Source organism: Pocillopora verrucosa, chromosome 1 (genome assembly GCF_036669915.1).
Source record: "Pocillopora verrucosa isolate sample1 chromosome 1, ASM3666991v2, whole genome shotgun sequence".
Taxonomy (NCBI): Eukaryota; Metazoa; Cnidaria; class Anthozoa; order Scleractinia; family Pocilloporidae; genus Pocillopora; species Pocillopora verrucosa.
Window position 1 is genome coordinate 5477691 of NC_089312.1, and position 23659 is coordinate 5501349.

At 36.9% G+C, this 23659-nt stretch overlaps 2 protein-coding genes across 2 annotated transcripts; one reads left to right on the forward strand and one right to left on the reverse strand.

Moving 5' to 3' along the window:
• The first annotated feature begins 1972 nt into the window (after positions 1–1972).
• Positions 1973–17559, forward strand: LOC131798300 (G-protein coupled receptor GRL101-like). The gene is made up of 20 exons (XM_066163578.1): positions 1973–1985; positions 6316–6319; positions 8164–8235; positions 8833–8904; positions 9397–9468; positions 9851–9922; positions 10542–10613; positions 11150–11221; positions 11331–11402; positions 12249–12320; positions 12583–13582; positions 13846–13930; positions 14202–14270; positions 14415–14483; positions 14583–14642; positions 14932–15000; positions 15106–15165; positions 15634–15696; positions 16837–16897; positions 17463–17559. Exons 1-20 carry the CDS (start codon positions 1973–1975, stop codon positions 17557–17559), a joined length of 2226 nt encoding a protein of 741 aa, XP_066019675.1.
• Positions 17560–21005: 3446 nt separating this feature from the next.
• Positions 21006–23269, reverse strand: LOC131798299 (nephrocystin-3-like). Its single transcript, XM_066163612.1, has 4 exons — positions 23134–23269; positions 22141–23001; positions 21552–21996; positions 21006–21507 (listed from the first exon to the last, which is right to left on the reverse strand). The coding sequence occupies exons 1-4, from the start codon at positions 23267–23269 to the stop codon at positions 21006–21008; spliced, it is 1944 nt and encodes a 647-aa protein (XP_066019709.1).
• Positions 23270–23659: the final 390 nt, after the last annotated feature.

Consider the following 23659-nt stretch of genomic DNA (forward strand, 5'->3'; position numbering starts at 1 on the left):
ATTCACCGCCATCATGGCAAGCAATGAAACCTTTGATTTGACTAGAAACGGAAAAGTGTTTAAATTACGAATAGCAACGGGAGATATGACAGTTTCGAGGCTTTCTCGAGCTTGAGCCGTTCACTACGCTTTGTTAGAAAGGGAATTGTCGCAACAAAACATGTTGACTAAAATAAAGTTTCTGATGCAGTTTCGTACGCATTAAATGTTTCATACCTTTCAGTACTGTTAATAAATTATTTTGAGTGTTGAAGACATGTGCTGACTGCTCATTGACAGCCGGGAAAAAAATGAGCCCTGACAAAAGCCTACAAATTCACATTAAAGCTGAAAAATCATTTTGAACCCTGAAGGGTACTCATATAGACAGCTATGCAAACAAAGAAATGAAGGTAGAAAAAAGAGGAAAATAGCGAACAACAAGCACTTAAGTCTAATAAACTTATACTTACCCGAGCAACGACGTCCCGCATGCACTGCTCAAGCTCGTCATTTGACAGGCAGATGTGTAAATGTTTTCCATTTTCTAAACAAAACCTCTTAACTGACCTCGGCCTTTCTTGCCGGGAAATCTTTCTTTTAGCAATAAGCTCACCTCGGAGTCTGTTTTTCTTTGAGTTATTACAAGATCCTTTGTGTACTCAGCACTGAAGTCGTTCATGTTTGGAAAAGTGACTACGCTGTAAATACGAATTTCTTGCTTCCTCCTCTCCAGAGAAGAGTGGCGTGGAAGGGGGGGAGGGGAAGGGGGTCAGGGGCAAAAAAAAAAAACTCGCATGGAGGGAAGGGGATCTGGGGAGAGGGCGCTAGGGGCAAAAAATTAACGTGCGAATAGACTCCTCCCTCTCCTTCTTGGGTAGTTCTGTCAACGATTTGAAATGTTTTTGCCGAAAAAACAAAAATTGAAAATTGACTGCAATTTTCAATTTTTAGACCCGCTGAAAACTGAAAAACTAAGCCATGCCGCAGACTGCAGCATTGTCGGAAAAGCAAAATTGCCGCTCAGTTTTATTTTTCTCTTCATTGTTGACAGGATTGAAGTAAAAATATGATTTATGTTTCTGCAATTTTCAATTTTCAATTTTTAGACCCGCTGAAAACTGAAAAACTAAGCCATGCCGCAGACTGCAGCATTGTCGGAAAAGCAAAATTGCCGCTCAGTTGTAATTTTCCCTTCATTTTTGACAGGATTGAAGTAAAAATATGATTTATGTTTCAACATTCTTTCGAAAATTCATTAGAAAAAAAAGTCAAATTTTCGATTTGGCACTTTCGTATTTTTTATGATAAAAAATAACGAAAATAAAAAAAATTGACATCAATTTTTGATTTTAAACGAAAATTGAATGGACGAAGGACACACGGACCCTCCTCCATCCCACTTCCCCTCCCACTTTAGGAACATATTGTTAGTTAGTGATATTGAGATCAAAATCGAACAAATCCCATAGCGTATTTCCCAAAACTCGGTTCCAAATTTTAATTGCCCACTGGTCCAAAATTAATTTCTTTGAAGCTGCCGATATAAATTTAAAGAAAGGCACGATCTTCCTGGGCGAACTGCAAATTTTACCAATTTCCAATTGGAAACTAACTTTTGACACCATGTTGTAAAAGAGAAAACACTACAAAAGCAGAAATGGACGCCAAGTCTATTCAACACCTCACTTGCTGGGGCAATCTACAACAAATTGAAGACGTAACACATTACCTGTTCCGAAAATGAATGGAGAGCGGGACACAAGCTGAGAAAAAAGTATGAGCTTCAACGAACAACCTACGTTAAAGGACAAATATCCATTACAAGCACTCTGTCAGGTCAAATGGGAATATTGTGCTTATTATACCTAAGACATTTTTTTAAGTGCGTCCAATAAATCATTTAAAAACAATTTATTGTCGAAAATGAAGGTTCATTTTTCTTCACAATGAAATAATATATGGACCTGCGGATTGAGAATGAAATAAAGTCATGGTCCTTGCAGGTGAGCTGAAATTCAGTCGATTGAAAAAAAGAAGCCTTAAAAAAATAAAGCCTCGGACGAGATTCGAACTCGTGCCTCCTAGTTATTAATTAACTGCGACCATATCATCTTCCAGTGCAGATCATATTGATCTCAAAATATTTTTTAAAAAATATTGTTTAGAAGGACAAGTTTACCTTTGACTTCAAATCACGGTTTTTGGTTTAAATTTCCATTTACATTTACCTTTCATGGAGTTCTTCCCCTTGTGCAAGACCACATTTTTTGTAGCGGCTCCTAAAAAGGATCAGATAACTTTTATCGCGACAAAACCCAAATCCTCTGACTCCTCCTTTCCCGCTGCTTAAGCTATAAATGATGAACGGTTACTAAGGTCTCGAGGGATTTGGCCGAAATTCCAAGGGTCTCCCTCAGTAGAAGAGGAGTCTGGAAAGAGGTTAAGAGTTAATTTCTATTCCTACAGATGTACTTTGCAAACTCTGTAAGTCTTAAAACTTCATGAGATGATTAATTTGCTTTATTGTCTTTCTTAATATCGTTTACGTAGGTACTTTCAGGACAATCAGATAGCAGGGCTACCAAGTGGAGTCTTCAACTACAACACCAAGTTGATTCGACTGTAAGTAAACAATATTAATTGCTTATTCCACGAGACTTATTTTTAGGAAGCTTATACAGACCCAGTAACACGTGTAAACCATAACAGTTGGTAATGTTGAGATTCAAATCCAATAGCTCAGCTCACGTACTTACTAAATCTTGGTTTCAAATTTTACTTACCCTTAAGTTCGTGCGTTGCAGAGGAGCCAGTTTACAGTTCATAATGGCAGGATCCAAATCCTATATCTCAACTGGTATATTTACCAAGGCCCGGTTTCAAATTTTCATGGAAATCCCATCGCCGTTGTTATTAGTGGGGATGGAATTTCTATTAAAATTTTATTAATCCCACTAGTTTCAAGAAAGGTTCAGAGAGACGCAATTTAACGAAAGATGGAGAGTTCAAAACTCAGCTAGTCAAAATCATAATCAACAAATTCCAACCTCCTCCTTCCCACTTCCCCCTCCCACTTTAAGAACATATTGTTAGTTCGTAATATTGAGATCAAAATCGAACAAATCACATCGCGCATTTACCAAAACTCGGTTCCAAATTTTAATCGCCCACTGGTCCATGCGATCGGCTGCATCAAATCAGATTTCAATCGTTACTAATTCCATTTAAATTCACCCTTTATGGGGCCTTTCCCCTAACGTAAGAAATCATTAGGAAAAAATAATCAATTCGGACTTTTTTTCATACAATGACTGCTAAAAATAAACATTCCCACCTCTCCCCTTCCACTTTGAGAACACATGGTTGGGTCAAGCAGGGATATTTTGTTTATTACACTTGAATCATTTACAAACAGTATATTGTCAAAACAAAGGTTCTCTTTGCGTAAGTTTAAGTTGTGTATTTGTAAAAATTTTAATTTCTTTGGAGCCGCCGATGTAAAATCAAAGAAAGGCATGATCCTCGCAGGTGAGCTGCAATTTTACCAATTGCAGAAAAGAAGTCAGAGAAAAACTCAGGCTCGGACGGGATTTGAACCCAGGTCTCCTATAACACTACTACCAACGGAGCTATAGAAATAACTGTCAACCTTTACGCCCATTTACTTTTATAGGACGCCCCATAGCCCCTGAATATTTGCTTCAGTTATATTCTTTTCATTGTCCTTCAAATATTTTTTTTAATTGCGTATAACAAAACAGTTAGAAACATTTTATCGTCGAAACGAAAGCTAAATTTTTAGCGCGACTTTTCGATATGAATTTGAAACGAAATAAGTTTCTTTTCACTTGCGGATTGAAGAAAAGTTAACTAAAAAAATTCAGACTCGGACAGGATTCGAACCCATTTCACCCAGATACTAATTGGGCGATACTACAAACTAAGCTACAAAGCTAAACATTATGAGTGAGGAAAATTTTGGAAGATTCATCTTTTTTTTGAAGAAAACTTATGCTTTTTGCAAAGAGATAAATGGAAAAGAACCATGACAAACGTAGGTGAGCTGAATTTTAGAAATTACAGAACAGTCCGGAAAAAAGAAGAAAAAGGTTCGTTCCTTGACCTTCTAGGAGTTGCCTCGCTCCCAACGTGAGAGGAGTTGAAAAATCTGGAAATAAGTTTGCTTTTATTTTTTCTATTTTGAAAGATGTTTTGAAAGATGTGCTGACATTTTGAGCACAGAAAGAGCTCAGTCATATAAGGAGGGAAAAAAGAATCCCCTCACTTCTCTAGAGGGAAAAGCAACAACAAATCAACAATCACAACAAGAGTTAAAACAGCAATCATGATGAACATCACCCACACTACTTCCGGGGTTTCTTACTTTAGAACCGCGACACGGACTATTTTCCATAGAAATAAACAAAAAGCAAAATTTAAAACGAAAAAAAAAAAAACATAACATGAAAGAAAGGGAAAGAAAACACTTTTATACAACCACAACACCAGACGAACTGAGTATTGAGGAGCTGATGTATCGAGCAAAGGAGGGAATATAAGAATTATCATTAGTATTTTATTATCATTAGTTGAGCTGCAGACATTGTAAGTCAGAAAGCTTATTTTTATATTGATCTACTCTAACTTGACAGGATATTAAATTTTGCTTTGAATTTTTCACGCCAGTGACCAAAGGAATGACTTGCACTTCGCGCCCAACTCGCGATTGCTTCCTTTGGCCTGAAAACCCAAAAAAGTTACGCCGGTTCTGCGGGCTAAATGCTTACCTAAATGTCGTTTTATTCTCCTCATTGAAATTTGGATTGCATTCAGAACCTCAACCTCCTGTAAATATTTGATCTCATATGTCTCATGCCTATTGCTTGGTCATATTTTCATACTCATAGATGGTGTACGGTCACAATACTATATATTATTCATTTTTAAAGCACGCTATTTACTAAGTTTTAGTTCCATGTTTAACCTGCGACTCTTCTTATTTTAAACACTTATTTAGTTAGGGAAACTGGTTTTTCCTAACTCAGAATAAACTATAGGATCCACGATATAACGCTTTTGTAGGTACCTGCATGGCAACGAAATAGAAGATCTACCAGCTGGAGTCTTCAATAACAACACCGAATTGACTTACTTGTAAGTAACATATATAGGCTCACATTGATACCATCTCACCCATAATACTTTACGAGTTAAAACAGGAGGGTGTAAATTGGGGATCTAAACTCCCTTTTTTCCAGCCCATAGTTTTACGCAGTCCAGGGTTATGATATCAAAAATGACATCTCCAAAGTTATGACTAACATTACGTTAAGATTCACCGAGAAGGACACGATTTATCTATTATCTCTAAATCACGTTTCCAAACTTTACTGAAATCTCGATTGTTCCTAATCTCCTTACATTTCAAGACTAACAGTGGAATACAATTTACCTAATTTTCTGTTTTGTTTTTCTTGGACCTTAGCACCAAAAAAAAAACAAAGGTAGATGCGGACTTTTTGCCCTACATTTCCAATACACACCAATAGATTCCGATGGAAAACGTAGTTTCCCGATGGAATAGGCAAAATTATATTCGTGACACCTTCGAACGAGAGTAAGATAACCGGAGATCGTGACGCGAAAGTGTACCTGCAACTTGATCTTGATAAAGTGAAACATAAATAGAACAGCCATTTCATAAGACAGTACAGGTATTGTACAGTGCCTGGTTTTCCCGGTGAACTTTACTACTTGCCTCACACTCACGGATTTGATCATTGTGGATTAACTTTATCAGCAGATGACGTAGAGAATGTGCTTGATCGGAGAAACATATATAGCGAGGCAGAAATTGCTAAGGAGATTGATGATGAGCCTTTCAGGCCTTATTTTCACTACTGCTCAAGTAGTGGTCATAACTGCAAGGATCACTTTCATTCACGTCTTTATCTGCAGTTCAAATATTTGACTTTCATGTATTCTTAGTCGTTGATATATAACCTATTGTTTTCACGCTATATCAGTTTGAATGAAAACGCTAATTTTCCTTCTGTGATGCCTTAAGGTTGCTGTATCTTGTTCCTTAGATTTGATTATTTATTAAAATGATAGTTGATCATAATTCTTAAAAACAATTGTTTTGAAGGTCGCTAGGCAGAAACAAGATTAAGAAGTTGCGTGGTGATTTATTTACTCCATTAGTGAAGCTGCAGTCTCTGTAAGTCAGGAAGCTTACTTTTATATCGATCTACGTTAACTTGACAGGATATTAACTTTTGCTTTAAATTTTTCCACGCAAGCTCTTTTTTTTTTTATATCTTTGGTCCACAGGGAGGTAAGTGTTCTACAGGAAATGTGTTCATATATCAAGATTTACTAAATCCATTTTGAAATCTCTTTTGATCCTTGCAATCTGGTGGGCTCTAATCGGTGCGATTAATTTACGAATCACACCAGTTTTTTGCTCTAAATCCCATATTTTTCCCAGCTGATGGGAAATTTTATATATATTAAAAAAACTACCGACTCTATTTCAAGGCTTGAGTAAAGAAACCATTCAAATTAGGAGCAAATGAAAGACTGCTGTCGGCGAATACCTAACAGGGAAAAAATAAAAACGCTCAACTAATCTTGAGAGAGTTTTACAAGTTTGAACAAGTTCTTGGGGCAAAAGCCCGACAACTTTGGCAACAAGGCAAAGACAAGCGACAAGCGATTAGGCAATAACACGAAATAAGAACCAGTGAATTTTTCAAAAGACTACAAATTTACTTACTGAATTATCCGAAATTGCACTCGAAATCCGGTGATTAGCTTTTCAAATTGCACTCAACTGGACTGAATTACCATTATGAATAGCCTGCACCATTTTATGCTCGCAATCGCATGTTTTTCAAGCTCATAACAACCAATCAGATTCAAGGCTTATTCAAAGAAAACACTCAAATTGTAGGAAAATGAAAGACAACTTTTGCAACTTTTTACAAACCAGCTCAATACTAGATCAATAAATTATTTGTACAGAGTTAAAAAGCCTGTATTTGAGCGACTGAATTCTGTTATTCCAAAATAGCTATAATAAAGTGGCAATTGAAATTCGTTTAGTGCAATTTTGGTCTGTAATAATGAACATGCAGAAATTTCAGCAAGCTCATTGGCTGAGAACATATCAATTATTCTAAAACAGTGCAGAAAGTTGAAGTTGAGATTGAGGGCAGAAAGTTGAGATTGAATTGATTGACAAGTAAGTCGCGGAAGCACACACACACAAAAAAAATGGTAGAGAGAGTGAAAGAATGAAAACACTCAACGAAGCAAAAAAAAAATAGCTGAAACGAAAGTATTGAAGAGGACAAACCGAGGCCCTGAAAATAAAAATCGCGACAGTTTGTAAGAAGTAAGCGGAAGATTACGAGCGTGACAGCCTTTGTGTACTGGTTCCTGCAACTACACGATACCTAACTGAGAAAGTAAGCAAACGCTCGATTTTTCATAACAGAAAGTTTAGGAGTTCGAAGCAACTTCTGAGAGAAACACCCCGAACACACTGGCAGCAACGTGAAGGCAAGCGGCCTAGCAGTTGCTTAGTCTCCAAGGAGCTCTTTGCCTTTAAGGACCATTACTGCTTCAAGATGTTCGAATGAATTTAAAGGCAACCTGGAAACCCATTTATTTATGACAGCTTTTTGCCAACTTCAATGGTTCCCAATTATTTTTCTATTACCCAGAGTTTATGGTTTCAGTTTTTCACTGTAGAGATCTACAAAATGTGTTTTATGTACAAAGTAGGTAAAAAATATTTCTCTCATTCGTATTTTTAAGCGCTTACAAGCGTTCAATAACTGTTACATGAATTGTATATATTATTAATCAGTAAGCCATAACACGAAATAAACACGACTTAGAGGAAACAGAGTAAATTTTTTTCTTGTACATTAGTAGCAAGTGATATCATGATTTTTCGTCTAGTTTGTAAATTCTCGTGTTATGCAAGAAAACTTAAACAAGGGTGGTGTTAAAGTCGAATTAATTGAATTAGGAGTACCTTCGAGGTCATTCAGTACTAGTCAATTCCTAAATTATAAGCTTTAGACAGGCAATAGGTTCAAATAATGTTATTTCAACCAATTCAAATTAGAGTAATTGTAACACTTTTTTTAAACTCTCCTGTTCATACAGACTACTTAACAACAACAACCTGGAAAAGATAGAGAAGGATTTGTTTGACGGTTTAAAAGCATTGACGCACTTGTGAGTTTAGAAAAGGAAACTTTCAATACAAAAAAAAACGCAAAATGAGTAGTTAAAATTATTTTTAAAACAAGCGGGACCTCTGCAATGAAGGTGGAAAGTTATGTGTTTTTGAGTAAGGAGGGAAAACATGAAAACATATCGCTAAAGGTGACCATGCACTATGGTGTAGGCCTCTTCCATAATGGCGGGCGTAATTGTGATTCATTTAAGTTATGCAAATAAGCTATCCTGGCGCTACTTTAGATCAAAACTTCTATTGACAGTAAACTTTTGGCGAAGGCCAGAAAAGCTCATTTACATTTATATGTATGCTGATTGGATGAACGAGTGAGTTAAAACGCAGGGTGGTTCTTCCAAATTTTAAACATTTAATAACAACAGTTTTGCACAAACAAAACACAATAGGAAAACGAGGTTGCCAATGATAGCCTCAAACTTATCGAAAGCTATCAAAAATCAACTTGAAAAAAGTCTTGATGTTGATCAGTATTAGGTAATACTAATATAAGTATTGGAAACAGACCCAAATTAGACGATGTAATGACAATTTACCTAAGTAAAAATGATTGTTGTATTATTCCAAATTTTATTCAGAGGGCTGCAAGACAACAGAATTGAAACGCCACACAAACATGTTTTCAAAGATTTGACTGCTTTGAAAAAGCTGTGAGTTTGATCAATATAATGTAATGTGTTTATAAAAAGTATTGACTCTTCATCACTTTTCTGTTCCTTATACCAGACATGGGAAAATAAACCAAGTGCCCATGTCGCAATCAATTGCAACATGGCAATCCTGAGATGATGGTGCATTATAGAAGGCAGAGTTACTGAAAGCTGATAGCGTCGAAATTCGCTGGTCTCGGGTTCTGACCAGTAGTTGTTCCCCGGTAGTCTTGGGTTTCATCGATGGATCACGTTTTCCTCCCATCATGCTCTTTACTTGAGCAAAGAGCATGAAAACTATCTGCAGCAGCATAATGCACTTCCGCCATATAACAGGATTATAGCATACAACAAGTGCCTATGAAACGTAGCGAAAGAATGCTCGTCAGAGTGTCTTCCCATATTGTTTCACTTTTTATGGGAGTTACATTCCGGCTGGAATTTTTTTTTTTTTTTCTGAAAGGTTAATTCATTTTTCCTTGAAACTTTTAGGGATCTGTCTAATAACGGAGTTGAGGATCTCCCTCAAGAAATCTTCAGCAATCTGACAAGTCTCACAACGCTGTAAGTCAACAACGAAAATATGTAAAAGAAACTAAACAAAACAATTAAAAGCACGTCGATAAAAGCAATCCTCTCTCTGATTTGTCGAGTTGCAAAACTTTCTCCATTTCTGCGTGAATTTTATCACACAAAGTAAATAAAAGTTTTGAACTTGAAATTGAGTCTTCGTTAAATGTTATCATTCCATATTTCCTTCGATTTAATCTAATTAAAGCTGTTCGTTAATACGTGTCTCGCCGAATGAACATAAATACATATCTTTGTATCCTAGAGATGTGTAAGGATATCGCTAATTGGATCTTCCCGGTTGCCATCATGATCTACGAGAACTTTCTGCTTTGCAGTGAAACGTAGTATGTAGTTAATTGTTTTAATCTTGCAGGCTTTTGTCCAACAATCAAATAAGAAATTTACCGCCAACGATATTTGCTAACCTTACCAACATAACGACAATGTGAGTAATGATGGATAGTTTTGATGACCGAATAATTGTTGGGGAGGATTATCCTCTCTTGTTAATTATTAGTTGATTGATCGATCGATTTTTTGGGGAATTAAAAATAATTACATCAAATTTCAGCAAATTTCAAAAGATACCCCATGTAAAGTACGAACAAGTAGTTTTCTGGGGGAATTTTCTGAGAACTGCTTTTGAATTCGATAATTCTTGAGCTATTGAGGTCAAAAACAAAATTTATTCAGTTAATTTAATATAATGCCAAAAGAAATTGAAACAAGAAAAAGATTGCTCTCGTTTTACTTTAATCCCTCTATGATCAATCTAAAAACCTGTGCCACCCCATCAACCAATCGAGCACCAAACTAAAACCAAACGCTACTTGATCTCTGGCATTTTCTGGTGCGTAAAGCTTTGTGCTTGAATCGTTTATACTTCTAATGTAGACTGGTTCCATAGTCTCCCTTTGCTTTAATTGGTTATTGTGATTGCTCTGGCTCTTACTTTTGGACATCCATTCGAAAGGCACTCTAACTACCGACCATTGGTATAACATTCAACGTTTAAATGAAAAGAAAACTGGCCAAGAACAGATATATGATTTGCAATTTAACAGAAAAATTGAAGAGAATAAGTTAAAGGAGCTGCATCCTAAACAGTTTCGGGGACTGGTAAAGCTGTCTGACCTGTGAGTAGTTCATGAGCATTTCTCTATTGCACAAGTTTTGAATCTAAGCATCTATCAAAAGTGAAAATATACTATCGTAGTGGTAACATATTTTGGCCTGACTGCTGAATTTGTTTATTACTGCAAGCGGAAAAATGCTTAATCCGATGTACCTTTTCATGTTTTTAAGACATCATTTCATTTCCTGCAATTCCTTATTTTAATTCATGATGAGGGTCTGTGTAGGACCTTTTTCTTGGTGATGGCGATTCTTGTATAGGATGGGCTGGTTTGGACATCACGCAAGGGGTTTTTCAGTACCAGGGTTATTTTGTTATACAACCTGGGACATTTGCAGTTCGTGATACTCCATAAAAGAAATCTCCTGATTCCCAGACTATCAGTTATCTTTCTCCAAAAGTTTCTTGTAATTATATTGCAACATGTTAGCGAGTATTCTCATGATCCCTTAGATTCTTGTGAAAACGATTACTAATGTCCAGTTCTTTAATCCGTTATGTTGAACATTCATCTCATTTTCTTCCTTTCTTCAATAGCTATCTATCGAGAAACAAACTCGGATACTTCCCGCATGGAATTTTTAAAGGCTTAAAGAAGCTTTTGATTATGTAAGTTGACTATGAAACTTATTTAGTGAGTAATTTAAATGATCATTTACACATCAAATGATCATTTACACATCAATCTCGAAACATTGTTGCACTTTCTTTTTGTTAGAGAAATTCTGGAAAACGAAATGACTCAGGTCTCTATCGACAACTTCAAAGACATTAAACAGTTGAAAATTCTGTGAGTGTTAAAATTAATCAAGTGATGACAAAGTTATGAAACGAACCTTGTTACCTTGAGGTGTCCAAAAAATTGAAATATAATGAAAACACTCCAAATCGCTGCTTTTATTGTAAAAGCTTCTTAACTTATCTGCAACTCACCGGAAAATTCTTTCCTATCAGCAGATTGATTATTTGCTTAGTGGGAGTAAGTTTGTAAAGAAACTTTGGTGCTGCGTCTGTGTAGGGTATTTTAAGATATTTGGTGTCATTCTACTTTAAAACTCTGATTGTTTGAGAGCATAAGGTCAACATACAAGAGCGTATAAAGTTGACATGATAACCGATATCTGCATCAGGTATTGGGTTATAACGTGGAGTTCAAAGTCTGACTAGTTGCCAAGCCCCTCGTCAATATGACGTCCTGAAACTTTTGCAAATTCAGAGAGAAACGTCTTATTTTGCAGAGTGTTTTAAAATGTACAATAAAACAGTTATTGATTTCGGTTTTCCCATGATATCATGGACTGTGAAATCTTGTGTCTGCTTTATATGCCTCGGCCTCCGGCTTCGGCGGATAACTCAGACCTAAGCATTATGATAATATCATGGTCGATCTAATCCAAAATTTAATTAATTACAACTGTGTTGGTTATGTTGATTGGCTAAAATCCTCAAAAGCCGACGTCTGAGCATTAGCCATTCGTCCAAGAATACAGGAATTGTTGGTTGTAAGTGGTTTGTTAAACGAAAGACTTCGTTGACAATGTGGGATTAAGAGAGCCTATTCGAAAGATTAAATTATGTTATGGAGTTTTGCGGCTTTTGATCATGATATTTTTATCTACTGATTTTTAATTTCCAGGTATATGCAGTACAACAAGATGAGGGAGATTCCATATGGTTTTTTCGATATGTTGAAGGATATACAGCGAGTGTAAGATTTTGATAAAATTCATTCGCAAATTATTAGTTTTTGAGCAAAGCTATATATTCTGAGTAGACAACATCTTTGAGAAATTTAAATTTTTGCAAAAAGAATTGAAGACTTGGATTCTTAAAAAAATATTTTGTATAAGTCAATGAATAACTCCAGCCATCAGCCACTGATACATTCTTAAAAGCAAGTTCTTGTCGACAAGGTCTGTGAAGTTTTTATGAAATAACTTCTCTCAGTGGATGATATTTTACAATTGCAGGAGTCTCGACACAAATCTGATGTGTTGTCATATGCACAAGGAGGACGCTGACTGTGCTTTCACATACAACGACGACTTTGCCAACTGTGAGAGTATGTTTAAGAATTCTGCCCCAAGGAAGAGTATCTGGGTGATAGGAGTATTTTCTCTGATTGGTGCAGTTTTTGTTATCACTTGGCGAGTGATCTTTAAAGAAAAGAACGTGGTTCAGTCCATCATGTTGCTCCACTTAGCAGTGTCCGATGGTTTGATGGGTATTTACCTGCTCTCTCTTGGCACTAAAGATCTGTTGTGGAGAGGAGAGTATTACTTGCATGACTTCCAGTGGAGGTCTGGTTTGTCTTGTCAAATAATTGGAGCAATCTCCCTTCTGTCAAGTGAGGTGTCGGTTATGATGATGACGCTGATATCTGCTGATCGGCTTAAAAATATTGTGTTTCCTTACCAAGGTGCTTCTCTGAAACCAAACACAACACATATCCTGTGCTTCATCATATGGGCAATCGGCTTCCTTATGGCCTTTTTGCCTATGTTTGGTATTCAGTATTTTGAAGACCCATTCAGGTACCATAGTTACTATGGTAGAAGTGTGGTATGTCTGCCCTTGCAGCTTACTTCTGATAAGCCGGCAGGTTGGGAGTATTCTGTGGCTATCTTTCTCGCTTTGAATTTTGCTCTTTTCTTGTTCATCATGGGTGCTTATCTAATGATACTCGTCAAGTCTTACTTGTCTAGCCGGCGACTGGCCCGTCAGGGTACTGAAAGAGAGATCCAGGCCAGAAGAGCAAACTTTAGGAGGGAAACGGCTCTTGCAAGGCGGGTGTTCTTCATCATCCTGAGTGATTGTGTGTGCTGGATGCCAGTGATAGTGATTGGTATGAGGACCATCATCGAGAAGTCTTACGAAGCGCAAGGAGACCTCGCTGTCTGGATCGCTGTATTTGCCCTTCCGATCAACTCGGCCTTGAATCCTATCCTGTACACCATGTCAACAGAACAGGTAAGTTATGCGCTTTTAATCCATTATAAGTAATCAAGATAATAAAATCCGTAAGTAGACTTATAATGGCTAGGTACGGGAAGGGTAATGGTTTTCAGCCGACTATAAGCAGTGTATAATAGTGCTCAATATTGCTTTGTTCACTTGCAATGGACACTGACAATGTTTCAAAAGCATTGGACAACAGAAATTCGTTAGTTTCTATTTTGTCATCGGAGCTCAGCTCAAGGCAGTGAGCGAAATCTCGATTATTTTGTATCCAGGTCAGAGGCATTCTGAAGAACAAAATGGAAAAAGTCTGGAACTACTTGAAGACCGTTTCCACCTGCTGTGGTCGGGATCAGGAAGGTGCGATATAATTATCAGCTCCTGATAAGAAATAAACCGAAAAACGATGTAAAGTAACAGATTGCTGCAAACATAGTTTATTGATCTATTGATTTGTTCATTCAGTCACTCAGTCATAAATCAATTCACTCATGCATGCATAGAGGCATTCATTTAATCATTTACTCGCTCGTTCGGTCAATCGTTCTTTTATTGGTCGGTTCATTTGTTGTACGAACTAAATATTTCCCGACTCGATCATTGACTTTTTCTTCGTTGTTTTCTTTAAAAGGCCAAGGAGATGGGGAACAACCGAACCAACCGGGAGTAGAAGACAATGGACAACATGGCGGCGAGGGAGGTAAATCCTTACCCGTATTTCTAGAAATACCGTGAAAACTATAAACGAGGGAAATGAAGGGCAATATGTGACTAAAAATATTTTTTTATGTCTTCTCTCTTCTTTTTATGTTCCCTATTTTTTTTTTAAATTTTAAAATTAAAGGCCAAGGAGAGGGAGAGCAAGTTAACCAGCACGGAATGGAAGAAAATGTAGAACATGGGGGCGAGGGAGGTAAAAACCTTTCAGATGTCAGTTAACATATCATACAAAGTTCAAACGAGGACGCAGGGTTAGTCTGTGTACATTTTTTATCTACTTTCTCTTTTCAAGGACAAATTGAGGGTGAAGATATCGAATTGGCGAGTGTTGGTGTGCATCATCCACAACAGGGTAAGGTTAGAGTTTCTAATTCAATGTCAAGTTTTCAATGCTATTCTGTTAGTTTATATTGTATTTCTGTTCCTCTATAACTGAGGGATCTATGACTTTAGGATATTTTCATACACACAAATAAATTTTATCATTATCATTTTAATTACCCAACCTTTCTTGTCTATTACGTTTTAGTAGTTTGAAATTGTAGATCTCGTTCTGCGTTCGTCAGAAAAAATCCTTCGTTCCATCACTTATTTGTTTCTTGGCTCGTTCACAATTTTTTTTCTTTTCTTTCTTTAAAAAGGCCAAGGAGATGGAGAACAACGGAACCCACAGGGCATGGAAGACATTGAACAACATGGCGGCTTGGGAGGTAAGACATTTTTTCCTTCTAGTGAACACAGTACGGACATGAAAACTGTGAATGACAACACAGTGCAATCTCTGACTATATTTTTTATTAACTATTTTTTTCAAGGGGAAGTCGAGGGTGTAGTTATCGAACTGGCTCATGTTGATGTGCGTCGTCCACAACAGGGTAGGCTAAAGTTTCTTCTCTAATGTCATCTTTATGTAGATAAAAGCTCCGTACGTTTTCGTTGCTGTTCTGTTAGCTTGTATTGCCAAGACTCTACAATATGTTGTATTAATGGTAGTTTTTTTTTTCTACTTCTGGAGAGATCTGGGTCAGATGGATATTTTCGTACATACAAATCAACACAGTTCATTTACATCATTATAGTTATCCAACCCTCATCGTTCATTACGTTAGTTCTAAATTCTACAAATCTCGTGTTCTAAGACAATTTTGTTAGGTTTAAAAGTTTTGAAAAATTTCTTTGTTATTTTGTCTCCAGTTATTGTCAATATTTGAAATAAAGAAAAAAAAAATAGTCTGACTTGATTTTGAAACAATCACTAATAATGAGATAATGGAAAATAAGGTACAATATTGTTCACTAGTTTAAAATAAAAAGAAAGACAGTGTTTACCTTTTTGTTTCAAGGAGTACTTGATGAAGCCGAAAAAATCGAACCGGCACCTATTGAGAATACTGATCTAAATCAAGGTAACTTGTCTTACCTTATTTATTAAAAATGTATAGCCGACCTTTTTTTTTATTTAGAAAATTGGTCGCTATTCTTTGTTTGTTTGACAACTCATTCAGTGTTACTGTGGTAGAGATAGAAAAACCTTCTAAGGTCTATTAAGCTCTCCTGCGTATCGATCAGTTCAGAGTCTCATTACCTCCCTTAGGTATTGCCAAGCTCTAAATGAAGTAAATTTTTAATTTCACAGTTGGCTTTCTTACCACTATAACTGGTGGTCAAATCAAAGAATTTCAATTATCCTCAAACAGGACTAAGAGATGAAATTTTTTAATGCAAATGAGCGAAATTTGGGCGCAATAAATTAAGATTTTGCATAACAGGTGGCAGCCAAAATGAACGGCAATAAGTATGAAAACATCAAGTTGAGTATAGATTCACGTAATTCTCATTTGGGAGCTTTAACATTCTTATGCAATTCTTTCAAGAAAATTGCCAAGCAAAAGATAAAAAAGACCAAACACTTAAGAAATCCCAAAGTTTGACATGAATCTATTATGTGTAATATTACAAGTGTTTGATAACTGGTAATTGAAATGTCACGAGCACGAAAGCAGGGTATTTCGGGTCTTTTATCCGTTTTTAATTTGGCTTTGGGTTTGTTTCGCAAAAAGTGCAATGTTCTGTTGCGAATTTTGATGAGTCTCGATAGAAAAGAGAAGGCCATTAAATATACCCGATGCAAATTTCTTTGGCAAAAAAACAGTTTTTCATGAAATAATTACTTCCACTTTTTTATTCTATCCTCTTTGTTTTGCCGACATTTTGCAAAAAAATTGTAATTTTTTCGTTCTTATTTTTATTCATTTTTCTTTTATTTGCCGTTTCATCAAATAAACAAATTTTGTTGCGAATTTATTTGGAATACCTCGGTAAAAAAAAAACAGCAACAACAAACAAAGCAACAAAACAAAACGAAAGCAGCCAATTCGGTTTATTTCTCCAGCATTACCTCGCGGATTACCCTACAGTTATCTATTTATTTGTGTCTTTCTTACATTTAGAGTGTCGTTAACCAGTTTCATCAAGTTAAGCAGTTGCCACAGCGCATTAAGTACCTTATCAAATATGTAATTTTTACTTTGTTTTTTTAATGTTAGGAGAACGGAACAAGAGTTTGAAAAAAGGGGACGGTAAATTCAGGCATTTCACCGCAAAGAAGTAAGTGGTGATAAGGGGGATATACACAGGTTCAAATTCCTCCAGAGATATAAACTGTCCGTTTAACAAAGTTGACGGACGTTGTCACTGACAAACTAACTGCTGAATTATTTGAATTACTGATTTATTTGCAAACTAGCTAGCTCCTTAACCTACTAGCTAAACGGTTGAAAGAGTGACTGTCGCTAGCGGACTTACCTCACTGAATAACTGACTCACTAACTTCCTTACTCACTGATTAACCAGCTGACGGACTGACTGACTGAATTACTGACAAAAATGACTGAACAAATGATAAACCAACAAACTGACTACTTGACCGACTGACTGACTAAATGCTGAACAATCGCCAGAACAACTGTGTGCCCAACCTAGCAGCCAACCGAAAGATTGATTGATAGTTTATTTTATTGACTGATTGACCGACTGATTAAATGACAGAACGGGGCTTTGTACATAAATAATTCTTTTGCAAGATTATAGCGATTGAGCGTTCCTTTTCTTTTCCTTGTTTTACTTTTGTTTTGTTTGTTTGTTTGTTTGTTTGCTTCTTTTTTTTTAACAGAAAAAGGGAAAAATCAAGATCAATGCGTCGAAAGTCACCTTCGGCTACCGAGGCTGTCGATGAAGAACACACTTTTGAAGAGGACACAAAACTGTAGGCAGTTAAATTCGAGGAAATTATTATAAATTCTAAGCAATCTAACGACAAGAAATGACAATTAGAAATCGATAATCTAGTCTTTGTTTTTTATTAAGCGTATGAGATACAAAATAGAAAAAAACAGTTTTGTTAATTTTGCGTCTATTTAGAGGTAAACGAGGACTTAGTTATATTGAACCAATCTGTGTACGTAACTTTGTTGAACCAAATTTCACTCGATCTTTGGCTGTCTTTAAAAAAATCCCTAATAAAACGATTTTTTTTTCTAACGATAAGTTATAAGTTTTCAGATTTAGACAATTTAATTGAGTTAGTGTTTCATATCCATGACTGATATGGTCTCCATGGCCACTTCACATATCAGTGACATCATCTTATGGATCGTGTCTACAGTCACAAGAAGTTTCAGCTTTCCCTCGGCTAAACAAAAACACCCATGCGGTTGATTGGGATCCTTTAAGACACCTGCTATGAGGAGTCTTTTGAGGACAAATTAAGACAGCTGGAGATGGGAAGCGCATTAAAGGTAGAATTAAGTAATTGAATTCTGTTAATTGGCTTACAACGAGAGGATGTAATACCAAGAATTGTTATGGGAAGTCATTATCAAATATTAACTTCTAGAGTGCCCTTTCACCGTGACTTGGAGGTTATGTAACTATAATGCCATTCTACCAGAATTTTAGTGTTTTAGGCCAGCGGAATATTCTAAAATACGTCTCAAGAATTCAGTAATCTAAGAGTAATTATGCGTTTCAAGCTAAACTGAGAGAGAGAGCCACTATGATGTACATCAAAGATTGTGCATTTAAAAGATATTGGGTAAAAACAGTGAGTTTGTGTCAGTGGAGAACTAAGGAACAGTCTGTAGTGGTTTGTAGAAGATAATCACAGTATCACCTAAAGGAGTTGCTTCTTAGTAAGCATTTTTACGCATTGTTTAACAACGTAGTTCGGTTTGTAGCAGTGTAGGATTCTTTCTGTCTGTTAGAAAATACCGTGACAAAAGATTCCAAAGTGGTTTTCAAGAGTTTTGATTTGATGTTTGCTCATTTTTCCTGCTTGATTATGTGCTTCATTATTAGAAAAATACCAGGTTTTTCTTCATATTTTCTGCAGAGTTCAGAAAATGCATGCTTTCTGACTCATTGGATTATATAACATGTTGACCCTCATTAAAAACAAAAATAATAACCTATGTGCTTATATGAGATAAGAAAACTTTAATTAGTGAAGTTTTAGCAAATTGATCCATTGGCATATCAAAGAAGGTGCAAGTTACAATAGCACCATTCAGCTCATAGAGGTTGATTAAAAATGTTCGTTCTTAGTAATTAGATAATAATATAAATGCTGTAATCAATTGGATTATTACTGTCATTATTATGATAAAATAAAAATAACGAGAGGGATCAATAGCACTTTTGCTATTTGAAGTTGTGTTTATTTTGTATACTTGGATATTTGCAGATGAGGCGAGTGTTTACAAACAGAAAATCGGTATGCAACAACGATGGAGTTATTTCTATTTCAGAAGAATAGCGCTTGGAGCTAATACAGTATAGTTTTAACTCGGCTTTGAACTTTGGCTATCGTCTGACAAGAGTTGAATAAGAAGGCTAATTTACGTTATTATAACGTGATCCTCAAAGGCAAAAGTAAATGGGCAGTCCGAGTTTTGAAGGTTTTCATGTACGAAAACAAGAATCAAACACATTTAACACTCGTATAGTATGTATAGTTTCGTGTTCAAATAAAAAAATAACAGAACAAAGCAAAACAGGAAAGATGAAAAATATAGCCAAATTAGCATAATATAAAAATTCATACTAATTACGATGGTGTCAGAGCGACTGCGATCATGCTTAGGTCCCTCATTGCGGTCTCCGCTCATCGCAAGGGAGAAAGGCTCAGAAGTTACATCGGCCGCCCTTTCAGTGAAAAACGAAGAGCTTTCTCTCATACCCTTTCCAATTTCTAAAGAAAATTTTGTATTCTATTACCAAAAATGTATCATTGTGCGTGACTAGATTTTTTCGAAAATGGCCGCACGAAGAATATCAATTAATCTTTCTTAAGCATTTTAACTAGCTACGAAGCTTACCAAGAATCTCGATTTTAAAAATTCAATCACGTTTAACCAAGTTTGTTTTCTTTTGCTTTTTTACTTTTGCTGGTAGCGTTCTCAAAACAAAGAAACTGTGTTTCAGATGTAGTTAGAAAACACTGCAAGAAAAAAATTAAAAGTCTATTGTAATTGATAAAGGCATGGTGAAGCTTTGCGATGTAAAATTTTTCTTACGAAAATATGACGGATTTCATATTAAATAATGAAACTGTAACAAAATTCTTGAACGTGATTGGCTATCACCAGTCCGATTTGAGCTGATAGGACAGAGTAGGCGTCATGCTTGTAAATATACAATGCAATAGGACAGTTAAAGGGACAGTTGACACTTCATGTCCGTGTAAGTTAACAGAACGCGTCGTGCGCGCGCGCTGTTGTCTCGCATTTCGCCAAGTTAACTGTTATTTCTTTTAAAAAACGTATAACCGATGTTTAGTTTCTTTCTAAAAGTTTGTAATTGTTGTGATTGATGGGTAACGGGACTGCATGTCGTCCAATTATGTCTGTAATCATACTCGTTAGTAACACATCGCTTCGTCGTCCGATAATCACTCGTATGATTACAGGCCGAATTGGACTCCACTCGGTCCTATTACTGGTATTAATCAGGACCGTCAAAATTTCCTTGAATGTGATTGCTGGATGAATTTCCCTTTTTTAACTAATTTTTTGCGATGAATCCGATTTCATTTTCCGGCATGTGACCTAATTGGACAAGAAATAAAATTAAAAATTCAACCTTTACAGAGTAACACTGAAGGCAGCCATTCTAATCTCCACAGATTTCTAAGTGAAAGCTGTGGTATAATGTGGATGCGAAAAGGATACTGAAAGGAAAAAAAGTAAATTGCAAAATTAAAAATACATTATGTATTCTCTTCCATAACAGAAAATCTCTCCCTGTTTATAAATTGTCCTACTAAAGATCCTGAAAATCGTCACGACGGGAAAATGAAGAGATCCAATCAATCGGATTGTGGTTTTGGTATAAGTACCTTAATGTCTCACAATGACAAGCAGTCAACGGCTTTCTCTTCAGAATTTCAAGATGTCTAAATGTTTAAAATAAGAGAAGAAATCCTTAAAGTAGGTGTGATTTAACAAAAAGTGTTGGTTACGTATTGATCAACCCTTATCGTATCGATAGCGGAATTTGTTATTAATTAGTCTTGAAGTTCGCACGAAACAAAGTATGCATGCATCAAGATTATTTAGTGATGAGATGCCTGAGCTTGACATCTGTAATCCAACATTTTCATCATAGGTTACAGAGCAAACATGCGTGTCTGCATATACAAAGCCGTCCGAGTATTTTGCTATAATCGAGCCAGCTTATTCTGAATAATTCTAACTTTAACGTGTCCAGAGCCAAGGTTTCGAACACAAATCGCCAAAGCATGATCATAGTTCCTTTTCGCCTCCTCATCGTGACCCTGATCATTGTGTGCGTCACCAATATTTTCATAAGTTTCTCCAACTTTAAGATGATTACGTCCGAGCTGTTTTAGGCAAATGTCCATTGCAAGTACATGGTAGTCAATTGCTTGCTGGAAATCACTTACATTTCTGTATAAAGTACCCAGGTTATTGAAAGAATCTGCGACATCTACATGCTCAGGTCCGAGCTGTTTCAGACGAATGTCTAGTGCACGTGTATGGTAGTACTTTGCTTTCTGGAAATCAACTAGATCACTGTACACAGTACCCAGGTTATTGTAGGAAGATGCGACATTTCCATGCTCGGATCCAAGCTGTTTCAGACGAATGTCCAGTGCACGTGCATAGTTGTCCTTTACTTTCTGGAAACAGCCTAGATCACTGTACACAGTACCCAGGTTATTGTAAGAAGCTGCCACACCTACATGCTCAGGTCCGGGCTCGTAATGTCCAGTGCACGTACGTGGTTGTGCTTTGCTTTCTGAAGATCACTTAGATTTCTGTATACAGTAACCAGGTTATTGTAAGAAGCTGCGACATCTATATGCTTAGGTCCGAGCTGTTTCACACGAATGTCCAGTGCACGTGGGTGGTAATCCTTTGCTTTCTGAAAATCACCAAGATCACTGAATACAGTACCCAGGTTATTGTAAGAGGCTGCCACATCTACATGCTCAGGTCCGAGCTGTTTCAGACGAATGTCCAGTGCACGTACATAGTTGTCCTTTGCTTGCTGGAAATAACCTTGATCACTGTATACAGTACCCAGGTTATTGTAGGAATATGCGACAACTACATACTCAGGTCCAAGCTGTTTCAGACGAATGTCCAGTGCACACGCAAGGTAGACCTTTGCTTGGTGGAAATCACCTAGATCACCGTATACATTACCCAGGCTATTGTAAGAATTTGCTACATCTATATGCTAAGGTCCGAAATGTTTCAGACGGATGTCCAGTGCACGTGCTAATAGTACTTTGCTTGGTGGAAATCACCTAGATCACTGTATAGTACCCAGGCTTTTGCAAGAAGTTGCAAAATCTACATGCTTAGGTCCGAGCTCTTTCAGATTAATGTCCAATCCACGTACATAGTAGTCCTTTGCTCGCTGAAAATCACCTAGATTTCTGTATACAGTACCCAGATTATTGTATGAAGTTGCGAAAGCTACATGCTTAGGTCGGAGCTGTTTCAGACGAACGTCTAGTGTACGTGCAAGGCAGTCCTTTGCTTGGCGGAAATCACCTAAACCACTGCATACATTACCCAGGTTATTGTAAGAAGGTGCGACATCTATATGCCAGGGTCCGATATGTCTCAGACGAATGTCTAGTGTACGTGCATGGTAGTCCTTTGCTTTCTGGGAATCACCTAGATCCCTATATACAGTACCCAGGTTATTGTGCGAGGCTGCGACATCTACATGCACAGGTCCGAGCTGTTTCAGATAAATGTCTAGTGCACGTGCATGGTTTTCCTTTGCTTGCTGGAAATTACTTAGATGACTGTATACAGTACCCAGGTTATTGTAAGAATCTGCGACATCTACATGCTCAGGTCCGAGCTGTTTTAGACGAATTTCTAGTGCACGTACATGATAGTCCTTCGCTCGGCGGAAATCACGGAGATTACTGTATATAGTACCCACGTTATTGTAAGAAGCTGCGACATGAGTTTGCTCAGGTCCAAGCTGTTTAAGACGAATGTCCAGTGCACGTGCATGGTAGTCCTTTGCTTTCTGGAAATCACCTAGATCACTATATACAATACCCAGGTTATTGTAAGAGGCTGCCACATCTACATGTTCAGGTCCGAGCTGTTTCAGGTAAATGTCTAGTGCACGTGCATGGATTTCTTTTGCTTTCTGGAAATCACCTAGATCACTGTATACAGTATCCGGGTTATTTTAAGAAGCTGCGACATATACATGCTCAGGTCCAAGCTATTTCAGATGAATGTCCAGTGCATTCGCATGATAGTTCTTGGCTTGCTCGAAGTTACCCTTACATTTGTGTGTGGTTCTCACAAGGAGATAGAGTTTTGCTTTTCCGAGAGCGTCGTTTGCATCACCTGACTGCATAATTTTCAAGGCCACTTCGAAGTAGGTCATAGCAGCTTCGTATTCACAATGGTTGAGGCACATATTTCCTAGGATCAGAAGGTCTTAAGGTAATCTTGCAAGGGAATAACACCCATTTTGCTGACTTGAGATAATTCTTGCATAGAAAACAGAGATGGCTGGATTTTAGTCTCCGGTTACTAAGAACTCAGCTAGTATCCAGCCATCTTAACAGAACAAGCTTGGTCAATAACTCCTATTTATCGACCAGTAACACGGAGCTTGCGTACTAATTTTGCCGCTGTGTTATGGTTCATAAAAAAACGAACAGTATATGCGCAGAAGTTAGGGCATGACTTATGTAGAATTTTCTCGTAAGGAAACCCCCAAACACTCATTTAGGACTTGTTTCGAAACTGCTTTTCAGACCACTAGATTTTGGCAAAGATTCTAACATGTTTTGTCCAGGCGTGT

Excerpts from the sequence above, each read along its gene's own strand:
- LOC131798299 (XM_066163612.1), bottom strand. The coding sequence starts at position 23,269 with ATGTGCCTCAACCATTGTGAATACGAAGCTGCTATGACCTACTTCGAA. Across the intron at positions 21,997-22,140 it reads AACTTCTTGCAAAAGCCTGG|GTGATTTCCACCAAGCAAAG; the intron begins GTACTATACAGT and ends ACGGTGATCTAG. Across the intron at positions 21,508-21,551 it reads ACGAGCCCGGACCTGAGCAT|TGATCTAGGCTGTTTCCAGA; the intron begins GTAGGTGTGGCA and ends TACTGTGTACAG.
- LOC131798300 (XM_066163578.1), top strand. Across the intron at positions 10,614-11,149 it reads CTGGTAAAGCTGTCTGACCT|CTATCTATCGAGAAACAAAC; the intron begins GTGAGTAGTTCA and ends TTTCTTCAATAG. Across the intron at positions 13,583-13,845 it reads ACACCATGTCAACAGAACAG|GTCAGAGGCATTCTGAAGAA; the intron begins GTAAGTTATGCG and ends TTTTGTATCCAG.